General features: G+C 36.5%; 2 protein-coding genes across 5 annotated transcripts in view; one reads left to right on the forward strand and one right to left on the reverse strand.

The window, feature by feature from the left end:
- Positions 1–693: 693 nt before the first annotated feature.
- Positions 694–10,458, forward strand: wasb (WASP actin nucleation promoting factor b). The gene is made up of 12 exons (XM_053503185.1): positions 694–914; positions 1,559–1,699; positions 1,860–1,946; positions 3,658–3,754; positions 6,379–6,405; positions 6,511–6,546; positions 6,693–6,888; positions 6,965–7,007; positions 7,407–7,560; positions 7,714–8,129; positions 9,400–9,511; positions 9,616–10,458. Exons 1-12 carry the CDS (start codon positions 813–815, stop codon positions 9,669–9,671), a joined length of 1,467 nt encoding a protein of 488 aa, XP_053359160.1. The 5' UTR covers positions 694–812; the 3' UTR covers positions 9,672–10,458.
- Positions 10,459–11,318: 860 nt separating this feature from the next.
- sema3gb (sema domain, immunoglobulin domain (Ig), short basic domain, secreted, (semaphorin) 3Gb) overlaps positions 11,319–13,882 on the reverse strand; it is a 43,528-nt gene continuing 40,964 nt past the window's right edge. For all 4 annotated transcript variants that reach the window (XM_053503182.1, XM_053503181.1, XM_053503183.1 and 1 more), the window contains exon 18: positions 11,319–13,638. In XM_053503182.1, coding sequence (XP_053359157.1) covers positions 13,231–13,638 — 408 coding nt within the window. In that variant the 3' untranslated portion in view covers positions 11,319–13,230. The remainder of the gene's footprint in view (positions 13,639–13,882) is intronic.

The raw sequence follows: 13,882 nt of genomic DNA on the forward strand, positions 1-13,882 counted from the left end.
TTAGTAAAATTAACTTAGTTGAGCTTATCAAAAAGCCAATTATAATTGGCTTATAAGTGTGAAAAATCAAGAAGTCATTTACATGTAAGGAATAACAAAGTTTGTGATTGCAGGCCTTTTCCCCCCATAGCTGTGAAACATATAAATTCATCCGATGTAAAAATTTTACATCTGAAATACCATAATTTAGAAGTCAAAAGTTTAATTAAAATGTTATATGATCCCAGTGTAAAAACACCTCTCTCTAGACGGCATCAGAGTTTGTACCGAAACAAACAGGCCAAGAAAAAAGTCTTTCTGAATCGATCAGCCAAGGTGTATAAGGCATCAGATAAGTTGTGTTAAGACTTCCTGAGGAGGGCAGTGAACACAAAACTCCTCAAAGCACACAGGAACTAAGCAGGTCTGCAGAAAAGTGCGACAAAGTTTCTGGGGCCTAAATGCCCGAACAGTCACCAGTCACAGTTTCCCACCAAAGTGCCTTTACAAGTTTGGCATTGTGGGAAAAACATGCACAATGTTGCCATTGTGGATTTTATATAGCAATCTAGCTAAGATAGACATAAACATGATTCACTTTGGAGATTACTTGAGCTTATGTGTAGTTCCTTGTTTCAGCTAAAGCTTGAGACCATGCACACTGTGGTTGCTCTTCCTGTTAACTGAGACTGACATCATATCACAGAACGCGGAAGTCCCAGTTCCCCAACCTCTCGCCCATGTCAAGCAAATAAAAAAGTTTTATTACGGCCAACGTGAACCAAGTCAGGGCATTACTCTACGGTCTGATTTTGTTCCCACAGTGAGAAGAGATGAGCAAAGGGAAGTCTAAGGGGCAGGAGAATGTGCCCAGCTCCCTCCTCAGCATCCAGGAGAATGAGCGTCTGGTGGACCTTCTGGGCCGGAGATGTGTGGTGAGTGACACGGTTAACAAATATGTCAATCTAACCTTAGGGTAGATAGAGGTAGCTAAGAATTAAGATAAAAACTAAGGTGAATGTAAATAATCTAAATTAATAGTGTGCCTGGGTGCACCTAGATACCTGGAAAAGTACTCAATGGTTTTTGTTATATACAGAAAGACAGTACATGCTACTGCTAACGATTATAAAATGTAACTACAGCTCTTAAAGTCTTAAAGCTTCACCTGTTCATTTTCTTAGTAGGTATTCTGTTACCATGTTGTATATAACACATCAAACTGATTAAACTACAGATTACAGGCCCTACCGTAGGTTGTAAAACCTGATCATTTTCATGAACTGATCTTTTTCCTTATGATGTGTTCTACATGAAAGGGTAAAACAGGACTCTTAGCTGGACATCGTTAGAATATATCACTGATATGTGGGTAAAATATTCCAAGCTTGTTTGTATACCTGTGAATATAAGAAAAAAGTACTGAATCGAATGGCAGGAAGTGCTGCTTGAGGCCACTTCCTGTTGTGGCAGAAAGAATCCGTTAACAAGCATTAGTTTCTTTCATATTTGTGAGTAGTTTATGTGTTTAGCAATGCTTTATCTTTCTACATTTGTATTCTTCTGTATGTGTATGTAGGCTCTGGCCACTGCTGTTGTGCAACTCTATATGGCCCTTCCCCACAGTCCAGCCCACTGGAGTTTACAGCATACTGGAGTGGTCTGTTTTGTCAAGGACAACCCACGACGTTCATACTTCATCCGCCTTTATGATATCAAGGTCTCATCTTCAAATGTCTACCATATATTTCAGTTTAAATAATTCTTACCTACAGGGGATATTGACAGCTTTTAAGGATAATGTTGTAATAATAAGAATATTAAATGTGATGAATGTTTAAACATGGTTATGTGTGTTTATATATGTTTGCATATTTTAGGAGGGGAAAATGATATGGGAGCAAGAGTTATATAATCAGATGACATATTCCAGTCCAAAGCAGTTTTTCCACAGTTTCCCAGCAGATGTAAGAATTCATTAATTACTTTATAAATACACCATACTTAAATTTTTTTTTAAAGTTACTTTAAAAGAAGCAAACATATGATTGTTTTTCTTTACTATCAGTGTTTACTTTCCATCATCAATGGTCTCCAGCCTTCACAGCATTAAAAATGACAAAATGATATATAAATGAAATGATGTATTTAAAAACTAAACAATAAATGCAATGAGTGAGATGTTGAGCCTAAGCATACAGTAAGTTTAATTTAAACATGTTTTTTCTGTTTATATAAAATATAAGTAAATATTATATATACAGTATATATTGAATGTATGTATATTAATAACATGATAGCACGGTTGTATAATGGTTTACACTGCAGCAGCTCCAGAGTCAAGGGTTTGATGCTCATCTCGGGTCTGGGAGAGTCCTCCATGTGCTCCAGGTTCTTCCCCCAGTCCAAAGTCACAAAGATTAGGTTAATAGCCATTCCCAAACTGCTCATTGTGTGTGTGTGTGTGTGTGTGTGTGTGTGTGTGTGTGTGTGTGTGTGTGTGTGTGTGTGTGTGTGTGTGTGCGGGCCCTGTGATGGAATGACATCTTGTCCAGGGTGTACCCTGCCTCATGTCCAAAGTCTCCTGGGATAGGCTCCAGGCCCCCAACGACCCTGTACAGAATAAGCCATATAGAACATGAATACATAGATGTTAATAAAACTATGTATCAGTGTTGATTACTGGATATTAAGTGTATTTTTTGCAGTGAAGTTTAAAAGAAATCTATACTTCCTCAAAACTACATTTGTGACCATGACATTTATTTAAATTTATTTTCAATGGGAAATGGCTACATTTGCATCTGTTCCATTACATAAAGCCAGAACAAAAAAACAACAACCAATAAATCAGAATTTACCTGTATTTATACTACAGTTAAAAACCTTTTATATATTATTATATGGCATACCATTTAGAAGTGGCTTTTTAAATTTATGATATTTGATATATGAATATTCTTACTCAATCATGTTTATGTCCTAATTCCTGCTCTTCTGAGAACACACTTATGTTTTCTTTTTGAATTGATGAATATAAGTATCAAGAACCCATGTGACAAGTTTTAACCATCTCCCCATAGGTTTCAGTTTTGTTACTGCCCATAAAACCCAAACCTTTGTGACATCTTTTCGGCACCTTTGTGGCACCTTTTAGGGGTCCACCAATGGTTCACACTTGACGCTGTTCCCCATGGCAAACTCGGTCAGCTGTGGCCAGTCTTACCTTATGGTAGTGCGCCTTGCTGTCCTTGTTGTTTCAAACATAATGACAGCAGGAAAACTTGGCAAAATGCCATTGGAAACCCATCAGGAATGCAACCATTGTGAACCATTTGATCCTCATTATATTCAAGGCATCTAACAATTATCAAAAAAAAATTTCCTCTTCAGCAATATAGCCTCCTTTAAATGAATGGTGCAAAGATGCAAATTTGTCCATTTTCCCAAAGAAAAGAGGTATAATTCAAAATACCATTGTCCTGCTGAAGGAAGCAATAATAGGCATTTTCTCAATTAGAAATAACACTTAATATGGAGGAACAAAAATGTTTAATAGTGTAATTATGTATTTTTCCACCTGAAAATGCACACAATCGTTTAATCCAATTTTGAAACAACCTGAAAGAATACTCATTCATTCATCTTAAAGGAACAATATATATCTGTATGTTTCAGGATTGCCAAGTGGGTCTAAACTTTGCAAATGATAAGGAATCGGAGCTGTTCAGAATCACATTAGAGGAAAAGATCAACCAGAGATCCAGTCGCCAAGGTCAAACAGCAACACTATTACATACACTATTCATCAGTTACATACTCTATCTATTCTGATAGGTAATTCTGGGAAATTTCAGTAGATGGTGTAGGTGAAGTCAGCTAAACTGTAGTATTTAATTTTGTTTTCGTGTGGTTTGCACCTGTCTGTAGTATACAGTATACACAGTTTACAGTGTTCCTCAGTTGTACTTTTGCAATATACAGTAAGCATTAAATATGAGTACTTATGTACAACATATACAGTATATATTGTACTGATCAATCAGATTCTTCATTGTAAGCTTTGGCCATACTTGAACAGGTAGCGTGTGTTGTATACAAATATATAAAATAAAAAAAAATGGCACAGTGTCCCAATGGTCCCAATGTACAAATCAAAGTTAGCCTGTGTAAAATACCACATTTGCCCCAACCACAGAAAGAAATAACAAATTGTAGTATTTATTATTGCTACAGTATGCGTTTTGTTGCCATCCCGTGTATAGTCACATGCTGCTCGAAAGTATATCTGAAACTGAGTAAAACAGATTGTCGATTGTTTTAGTGTGGCTAGATCATAGTAATAAATGAAGTAAGTCACACACTCACTTGGGGAACATTTAAAGTTAGTGGATAAGCAAACATTAAACTGTTGGGCATTAAAATAATGTAACTGAGCTTACTGTCCTGGATATACTGTATATACAAGGGCCCCCAAAAATGTATACACACATTTTATATAGTCATCTACTGTATGCCTTTTTTTTAAACACAAATTGAATTATGTCAAATTCCACTACATGACTGGTGCACACGCCACATTTATAGCCATCACAGTTTGTAAACATCAGCAGAGAAATAAAGAGTGCACCCCGCACGTCTACAAAAAAGCTGGGGATCAGGTTTGCTTCAATAGACTTCCGGTCAGTGTGGCTGAAATCATGTGATCAGAATCTGTGCAACATGAACAGAACATGAAATAGTGGTTTCTCTTTCAAAAATACACAGTTTTGTTGCTGCACAAATGAAAGTTGGTTACAGGAACTGAGAATATGCCACCTTCATAGCTGAGATTGTTCTTTTAAAGCAAGGCATTGGTTTTAGACTCCAAAATGAAGGCAAAATCTCAACCAAATGTAGAAACTTTTTGGAAATCAGTGAATTCCTTGCCAAACAAGATGCATCTTTTTGCAGGGTTATATATATTAAAACCAGATGTCATGTAATCTCACTAGTCATGACATTAAAAACCTCTTAAATATAGCTCCTGTAACTGTGCATGGTGAGCTAGCATTTTTACTGTTATGATTGATGAAGTACCCCATTTAAGTCAGAACTAGAGACAGTTTGTGTTTGTTACACTTGAAACTTTCGAAGTGAACAATCAGAATCTGGGTTTTTGCTTGGCTTGGATGTAACTGATCATAATTGCAACGAAGTGACACAAATGCTGTTATAATTAGAGAAAGCCTGACATAAAAAACCTTTACAAGAAAATATATTTGTACGGATGCCTTTTGGATGATGCCAGGCTGTTGATGAGTATGGGACACAAAACCCTTTGACAGAACGTCTCCCCATTTGGGGATATTTATACAAAAAAATTAGAACTGGTCTTTAATTTAAGTTAGCCAATCTTTTGCTTCTCCAGAAAGTAAATAAAGTGAGCAGTAAGTACATCTCCTAAATATAGTAAACTCTTAGACGCTTAGATTGAGTATTTGTCAATACTACATCAACATGATGTTATCTCAGATTTAAAAGGTCATTATGTAATGCACATATTATATATATATGGCCATTCATGCTTTCATTACAACCCGCCTTGACTATTGTAACTCTCTCTATTATGGTATCTCTAAATCTCAAATCGCCCGTCTTCAACTGGTCCAGAACGCCGCTGCTAAATTTCTCTTGAAAAAGAAAAAAAGGGATCATGTGACTCCGCTTTTGAAAGCCCTTCATTGGCTGCCTGTTCACTTCCGAATTCATTTTAAAATTTTACTATTTGTGTTTAAATCGTTACACCAGCAAGCACCCATTTACTTATTTGAATTGCTGCACCACCATACCCCCCTGAGAAGTTTGAGATCCTGTGACCAGAACCTCCTCTTAATCCCACACTCCAGACTTAAGCTTAGAGGTGACCGTGCTTTTTCGGTTATTGGGCCTCGTCTTTGGAATGACTTGCCAATTGATATCCGAATGGCTCCGAGTTTACCTATTTTTAAATCCCTTTTAAAAACCTATTTGTTTTCCATGGCCTACTAGGCGCTACTGTGCCTACTAGTTTTATTAGTTTTGTGTGTATCGTGTATTTTTAGCCTTTTTATGATGTGGATGTACAGCACTTTGGTCAGTCTAGCGGCTGTTTTAAATGTGCTATATAAATAAACTAAACCTAAACCTAAACCTAAAACTAACATATGTCTATTGTGTAAGTCTTATTTTTTATGAAAACTATTACAGTATATTATTTCACAGAAACTCTTCAGTACTGCTTAACTATTTATGTAATCGGTACATATTATGAATACCCAGTGTAGAAACTCTTTCTTTAGTGAATTATGAAAAAATGTAAACCAGTGCCTTCATTACATCTGCACCTCACCAGCTTTCATCTATGTTTTTTCTTAATAGAAAAAAGACAGTTTCCTTCAAGTGACGGTAAGTGCCCATTAACAATCACTTTTGTCAAAGCAAATGCCACTTCTCAATTTTCATGTTTGGAAGAACAGAAGTTCACTTTCTTTTATTTTTTTTTGTCCTCAGAAAAACGAGCACTGCCACCCACACCACCAACAAATGGTCAGTACTATTTATATAACTTGTCTTTAAATTTGTTGCTTCATGTAAAGATTTTTCTGTTGAATAATGCTAAAGATGCTATGTGTGTCACTGTGTTAAACCACAACTACATTCTGGTTTAAGATATTGGTTTATTCCATTTTCAGGTCCAGGGATGCAATCAGGTGGCATGGCCACAATAGATATCCAAAACCCAGACATTTCGGCCTCTCGATATCGATCTCCTAGTATCCCTGTCCCTGCACCTGCTTCCTTAGGCAACCTACTAAAAAAGGACAAGAAGGGCAAGAAGAAGGGCCCTCGACTTACCAAGGCAGATATTGGAGCACCCAGTGGTTTTAAGTAAGTTTGCACAACTAAGTGGTGCAATAACTTTCATAATTTTATTAACTAACGTTTGCTTTTGCCTTAATTCCAGGCATGTCACACATGTAGGATGGGATCCAAACAGCGGTTTTGATGTAAGAAACAACTATTTTCACTTTAAACTCCTAACTACAGTATGTTATATCAGACAGTTTGAGGATCTTTATTAATTTAGCTGCTAATCAAAGAAACAAGGTTAATAACAAAGATATTTTGTGCTAGTTTTAGTCAGCATTACTGGAGTTCTCAGAAAGATACATTTATGGCATCTGTCAGACACCCTTATTCAGTATGACTTACATTTATCTAATTAATTTCATTAAACAGTAGAGAGTTAAGAGGCCTTGCTCAAGGGCCGAGATAATAGGATTTGAAATCATAACCACTTCTATCTGTAGTCCAGTACTTTAAAAACCTGTACAAAAAAAGTGCAATTAGGATGGACTGTACAGTGATTCATGTGTAACATATCTGTTTATTTTCTGTTATTTTAGACAAATAATCTGGATCCAGACCTGAAAAAACTGTTTTCTTGTGCTGGTATTAGTGAAGACCAGCTGACAGACAAAGAGACATCCAAACTTATCTATGACTTTATTGAGCAGTCTGGTGGTCTCGATGCTGTCAAAGAGGAGATGAGGAAGCAAGGTAAGCAATGGCTTCATGGATACTAATAGAACTATTTCTTAAATTACATATTCCTGCAACAAAGTATTATTTTTAGATGAATCTAAATCAGTTTTTATAAATAGAACTTCCGTTACATTAGCGAAGATGTCAAAAGTTCTACTGTCCGCACAGATGCAATGGGTCCTCCATCTAGGAGTGCCCCCCCAGTCCCAGGTGGTCCACCTGCAGCCCCTCCACCCCGTGGTGATCGGGGCCCTCCGCCTATCCCTGGCCAACCTCCACGAGTTCCTCCTCCATCCCGTAATGCGAGAGGTCCTATTCGCGGATCCCTTCCACCTCCTCCTCCCTCTGGAAGAAGTGGACCACCACCTCCTCCACCTGGTCACTCAGCTCCCCCACCACCTCCCCCCAGTGCTGCAAAGGGAGGAGGAGGAGCACCTCCACCCCCACCTCCACCTCCACCCCCTCCAGCTCCAGCTCCTGCCTTTAGTTCCAACAACAGCAGCCCAGTCAGTCCTACTTCAAGCTCAGGAGGCGGTAGAGGTGCTTTGTTGGACCAGATACGACTGGGAACCAAGCTAAAGACTGTAAGACAGAGTGTTATTCTAAAACGTAGGGCTATATTCAGAGTTGGCAACTAAAGGTAAAAAAAAAATTTCAATCAAAATTTGCATGAAGAAAGTTATAAAGGCAGTGCATGTACTCATCTGAGACTGGACAACTTTTTTGAGGTGCCGTTTTTCTATAATATTTAAACCATCAGCTTGGTTTAAATATCGGGACAGCTTTTAAAATAGCTCTTTATTTAGCACGCTCTGACACTTAATCATACACACAACAAACCACACCACAAGACACAGTTGAGGTCATGCAAACTTAAACTGTTCACAGGAAGTGGTTTACATTATGTGTTTAATGTAATTCACTGTTGAGTCAAGGAAAGGGCTCAAAGGGGTTACGGGTAACTTTAAGTTAATACCTACATTTATTAACATAATTATTAACATGATTATGACGCTGTCTCCTTTCATAGTCTTTAAATGAAGTTCTTCAATACATAATACAAAAACTTCATAGTGACCTACTGTGAATACATCAAATTATCAGAAAGAGGTGCTGGATACTGGGCGTGTGTAACTCTTACATAAGTGCTGAATAGCGCTTATGTATGTAGTAACGTCTGAGGTCTGAATACTGGTCTGAAATATCAATTTCAGTATGAGCCCTTTAGTATTTGTGCGTAACTCAACTCTGAATATGGCCCATAATGAGGTTCCTTACATCAGAATGTATATGCAATGTTGTGTAAAAGTCTTAAACCATGCCTCATTTCTTCATATTTTGCTTCCAAAGAGCCAGACTTTCTCATAAGTTTAATCTAGTATTAATCTTAGTTCTAAAGGCTTTCTGAAGGACTTTTTTGACTCTCATTTTTGGCAAGTTTTTTGACTCTCATTTTCAGTCCAGTCCCTGTGTCTGACCAGTTTCAGATGAATGTTCTTTGTTTGTTAAGCCACAGTGAGAAATCAGGCCGGTGATTAGTATACTGCTGATGATGAATCCGGTGTTTGGAACAGATGAGAGGGGAAATGAGGTTGCTGCTGAGGTTGTTACATAAACAACCCATATCTTTTCATTGTATCTTAAGGCACTTTACAGTCTGTCACAGTAAAATATTTGAAAATAAAATATTTAAATCTACATCATTTAATTAAACTTAATATAAAGACATGAGGGGTGGCTCAAGACTTTTGCACAGTACAGTATTTTTTTTGTCTGATATTTTTGCTCTTCTTTAATGCACCTGCTCTTATTAGAAAATGTAATATTGCTGAGTTCACTGTCTGTTATTATCAGGTATCAGAGAGTGCTGATCCTCATCCTCAATCACAAGATGAGGGTAGTGAGGGTATTGTTGGAGCTCTGATGATGGTGATGCAGAAAAGAAGCAAAGTTATTCATTCCTCAGGTAAATATGAAAACATTATAAATATAGAAGTATTTGTGTATGGGTTTGTGTTTTCTCCATAAACTACATCATAACTATGTCCAATCTCAACGAAACTTTTTTAGATGATGAAGAAGATGATGGCGTTGATGATGAGGATGATGATGAATGGGATGACTAATGCCAATATCGATCTCTGGTACACACACATACTCTTGTGTATGCACATGGACACAAGGATACCTGCACACGGGCACACACACACAAATACACATGGGTACATGGGTACTGTACATGTAGGTTAAGTTAGTATTATTTTATGATCAAGGTGAGCAGCGGAGAAGTAGAACGATGTTAGTGTATATTATTAAAGCTGAATGAAGCGGATGTTAAACGTAAATAATTTTAACCCTTTAATATGTGAGTGTCTCAGTAATTGTTCGTAGGTACCTCGTGAATGGTTCCCTACAAGATTTTATAGAACCTGTTATGATCATGATCATAAAACTGTGTAAAGCAGTACTAGCTAAATATATTTTGTTTGTCACAAAATATGAAAACCAAAGGGTCTAGAATTTAGGCATTACATAATGAAGTTTACATTTGTCAATCATATTTCTTAGATAATTTTCAATCTATTTACTGTATTACCATTTTGTCACTGGGGTGAGGAACGATGTCATGGGTCACAAGCAATTTGAAGTAATACATTTAGGGGTTTAGGTAATAGCAAATATACACATTATTCAACTTAAATAAAAGCAAACACATTGTGCAAGCTGTGAGAATAGCATCATGTTTGAATATTTTCTCTTTTTTAACAGCAATTTACTATTTTTATTTTAAAATAAAGGTTTCTATCCTAATGAAAACTTTCTCCTCCAGAATGACAAAGTCCACATCCACAGCGCATAAAAGCTCACTAAATAGTTTGAGTATAAGATTTATATAAATTATATGATATTCCTTTCACAATTTCAACCCAGCACTATGGGAGAGAAGTGAAGATTCAGAGACATTTACATTTACAGAGACTTGTAGAATTAATTCCAATGCACAACAAAGCTGTTTTGATGTCTACAAAACCTTACTTCATGTTGTTTTGTACTTTATTTGGTCATATCTATATTTGCTCAAATATTTATTAAAAGCATTTAACGAAGAATCAAACTCACTCTTTTTTAAATGGATGATTTGTGAGTTTAAAAACAAACCTTGTACACTAGTACTTTTAATTTCATGTTTTTTATCTTTCTAGTTTCTTGATATTTCATAATAGCTTTATAAAAACTAAATGCTCAACAACAACCACAGGTTAAATAAGAACAAATACAGCAGTTTATTGTTATGATTATAAAACATCTATGAGTATTTTCAACCTCACAATATAATCATAATAAAATATTATTTATTACAAATGATCACGTTAACTTAAACTAACAAAAACACAGTGAATACATAAGAGAATTATTGTAATATGCAGCCACTTGAGCAAAGTTACAGAAGAACAAACATCATCTGTGTTGCAGACCACATTTCCCCTAAAAGCCCATATCTCTCACCAAAATAACATTTAAATGACTGGAAACTATTACGACTTGGACTTTCGTGCCAGCCTTCAGACAATCTCTGCACTTTCCAGTCTAAATATACATACATACATGAGGTGTTTTGAATTTTGTCTATGTCCATAAACTTTTCATATAAAAAAATTATTTTAACAGTGTGTCAATTGAAGTTTACAATTTTTTTTACTCATCATTCTTATTAGTTTAATCTGTATTTAACTTTATATAAATGTTTTTTTTTTATTTTTTTTTTTTACTGATTTCATCATCCTGAAAGAAAAACATGCTTGCAGAACAGACTATACCACCAATTATCAGGGAAAAAAACTTGCACCTTTTTCCTACAAACATATTTGCTTGCTTATATATTCTGGTCCTGTTAGTGAGCACACAATAAAATCTGCTTTTCTCAGTCATATTCCACCACCAAAGAGCACAACGGCCATAATTATGTACACTCTCAAAATAAATATGTTGTGTGTGTGTGGAGGAAAGGGGAGAGAGAGAGAGAGAAAGAGACCGAGAAGTAGATTAGAGTTAGAGTAAAACTTGACCAACACTCAAATACCTATCACTATGTACATGTGTAGTAATCATACACATAGTCAAACACAAGGACTGCCTTTATACACAAGCACAAGACCACAGCTGACCACAGAAAACATCTACCACTGATATGCAAAAAGGTGCAAAAAGTTAAAGAGCTACTATTTCTCGTAACAAAATTCAAATACGCTGATCTGGAAGATGCAACAATAATAAGTTACAGAAATTCCCACCAAAATATGACCTGATTATGCAAGCAACATCTCTTACACGCTTGTCCTGCATTACTTTCCCGGTATACAACATTGTTTCACAGGAGAAAAAAAAATTGTTATCAATTCTTAGCAGACTGTTATCTGCCCTTAGAAATATGTGCTCATATTCAAATAAAAAAAATGTACTGCAGCCATAAAATTAACCATATCTTAGTCTTTTTTTGTGTATGTGAGCTAGTGCTTTATTTTTAAAGCATTATCAGCTTTTCTACATTATTTTACATTTCCTTGTAAATCCCTATTATTATTATGATTATGATGATTATTATTAATATGACTGGAGGCTGGAGCAGATTTTGGTCCATACACATATCTTGCTGAAATGTATCCCATCCTTCCTGTTGAAAAATGGTGAACCTACAACCACCTCCAAATCCTAGTAGTTTTCCTTATGGTCTCCTAGTTTGGAGTAGAAGTTATCTTTTGGAGTAATAATTACTTAAATGATTTGGTGATGATGCCACTTAGGACTTTTGCTTTCGCTATAAATGGTTATAAACACTGATTGTTATTCATTGTTAAAAATAAACACATCATGACACTTGAGTCTCAAAATTTGCAGCTGTGATTTGTCTGATGCAGACTAGCTCAAGAGTACGTACTAGCAAAGTTGGAAAAGGAACGCTGCCATATCTACTATTACACATCCTGATTACCCTTGGTCTTTATAACGTAAACATGGTCAGCATAATTCATGTCATAATTACATCCCAGTACAGGACCCAAAGGCTACTTTTTTAGATGACTCAGCAGATGGCTGTGCCGTAAGAAGGGTGGAATCATATAGAAGTCCTGCACAGCATTTTTTCCACTGCTGTTTTCCACACACTGAGGACTAACAATCATCTGACTTAACACAACAAACTTTAAATACAAGCATTGCAAAGTAGCAAATGTACACAATTACAATGTTTATGGAACACTGATTTTTCTTTAACTTGTCAATGGTAAACAAAACTGGTTAATCTTTATATATTTAATGCTGGTGTGAATCATGTTTTTTCTTTCTTTTTTTTTTTTTTTTTTACTCCAGGCAGATCAAAGTGCGTAGATACAATGTAGGTGTAAATTATTTTAAAATGCACTGCACTCAATAATGTAGCTTTAGAAAGTCAAAGAAAAACTGAACTAAAGGTACAGCACCATGCGTCTTACCCAACATCCAACATGCAGTGTAAAATTCCAAATTTATAAAATAAGTCTATTGGTTTTTGATATTGTGCATGGCCCCAGGGGATGAACATGACATTAAGCGTATGAACAGGTTTTTTTTTTTTGTGATTCTGCCTGCTCACACAATGCACAGAACACAACCAAAAAGAGGCTTTATGAGTATTTCCCCTCAACATCATCACTCCAATTGCAGCTCCTCGTGCTCTTGTTTCTCTGTATGCCTACGGTTAGTGCGCTTGGGCTTGTGAGGCTGCTTCCAGTACGACTGGCAGTATTGGTTGATAAGCGTCACCTCAGGCTGTGGGTGCATCTGGGGGGGAGGGGGCAGGGTTTGAGGAGGAGGTGGAGGAGGAGGTGGGTGCTGTTGCATGTCGTGCTGATGATGGCGTTCGGGATCTGAGGGGCCGTCTGGAGCTGTCAGGGCCTCCACGATCTCACGGTCGAGAATACGCAGGGCCACACGGGCCATCGTGTGCTTGAAGTTGTTCTCTGTGGCCTGGCAGTGATAGAGTCCGGCATCTGATTGGCTAAGAGATTTCAGCAGGATGCCGTGAGCCGTCTTCAGAACATCTTTTTCACGAGTTAACTGTGAAATGACCGAGTTTTAAAGGATAATATATTATTTAAATTAGTTAATCAATTATTTATTTTTTTAAAAACAATATTCTCAGTGTATAAAAGTTGAACATATAAGTGATAAGGCTTGCATGATCATATCCTTCATACAGTATATAAGATTTTATTACAACCTTTACTTGCAAGATTTTCCAGCTCATGCTGCATTACAAACCTGTACTTGCCCTTATTTAAAATATATATACAAAAGTCAA

The sequence above is a fragment of the Clarias gariepinus genome, chromosome 9 (assembly GCF_024256425.1).
Source record: "Clarias gariepinus isolate MV-2021 ecotype Netherlands chromosome 9, CGAR_prim_01v2, whole genome shotgun sequence".
Taxonomy (NCBI): Eukaryota; Metazoa; Chordata; class Actinopteri; order Siluriformes; family Clariidae; genus Clarias; species Clarias gariepinus.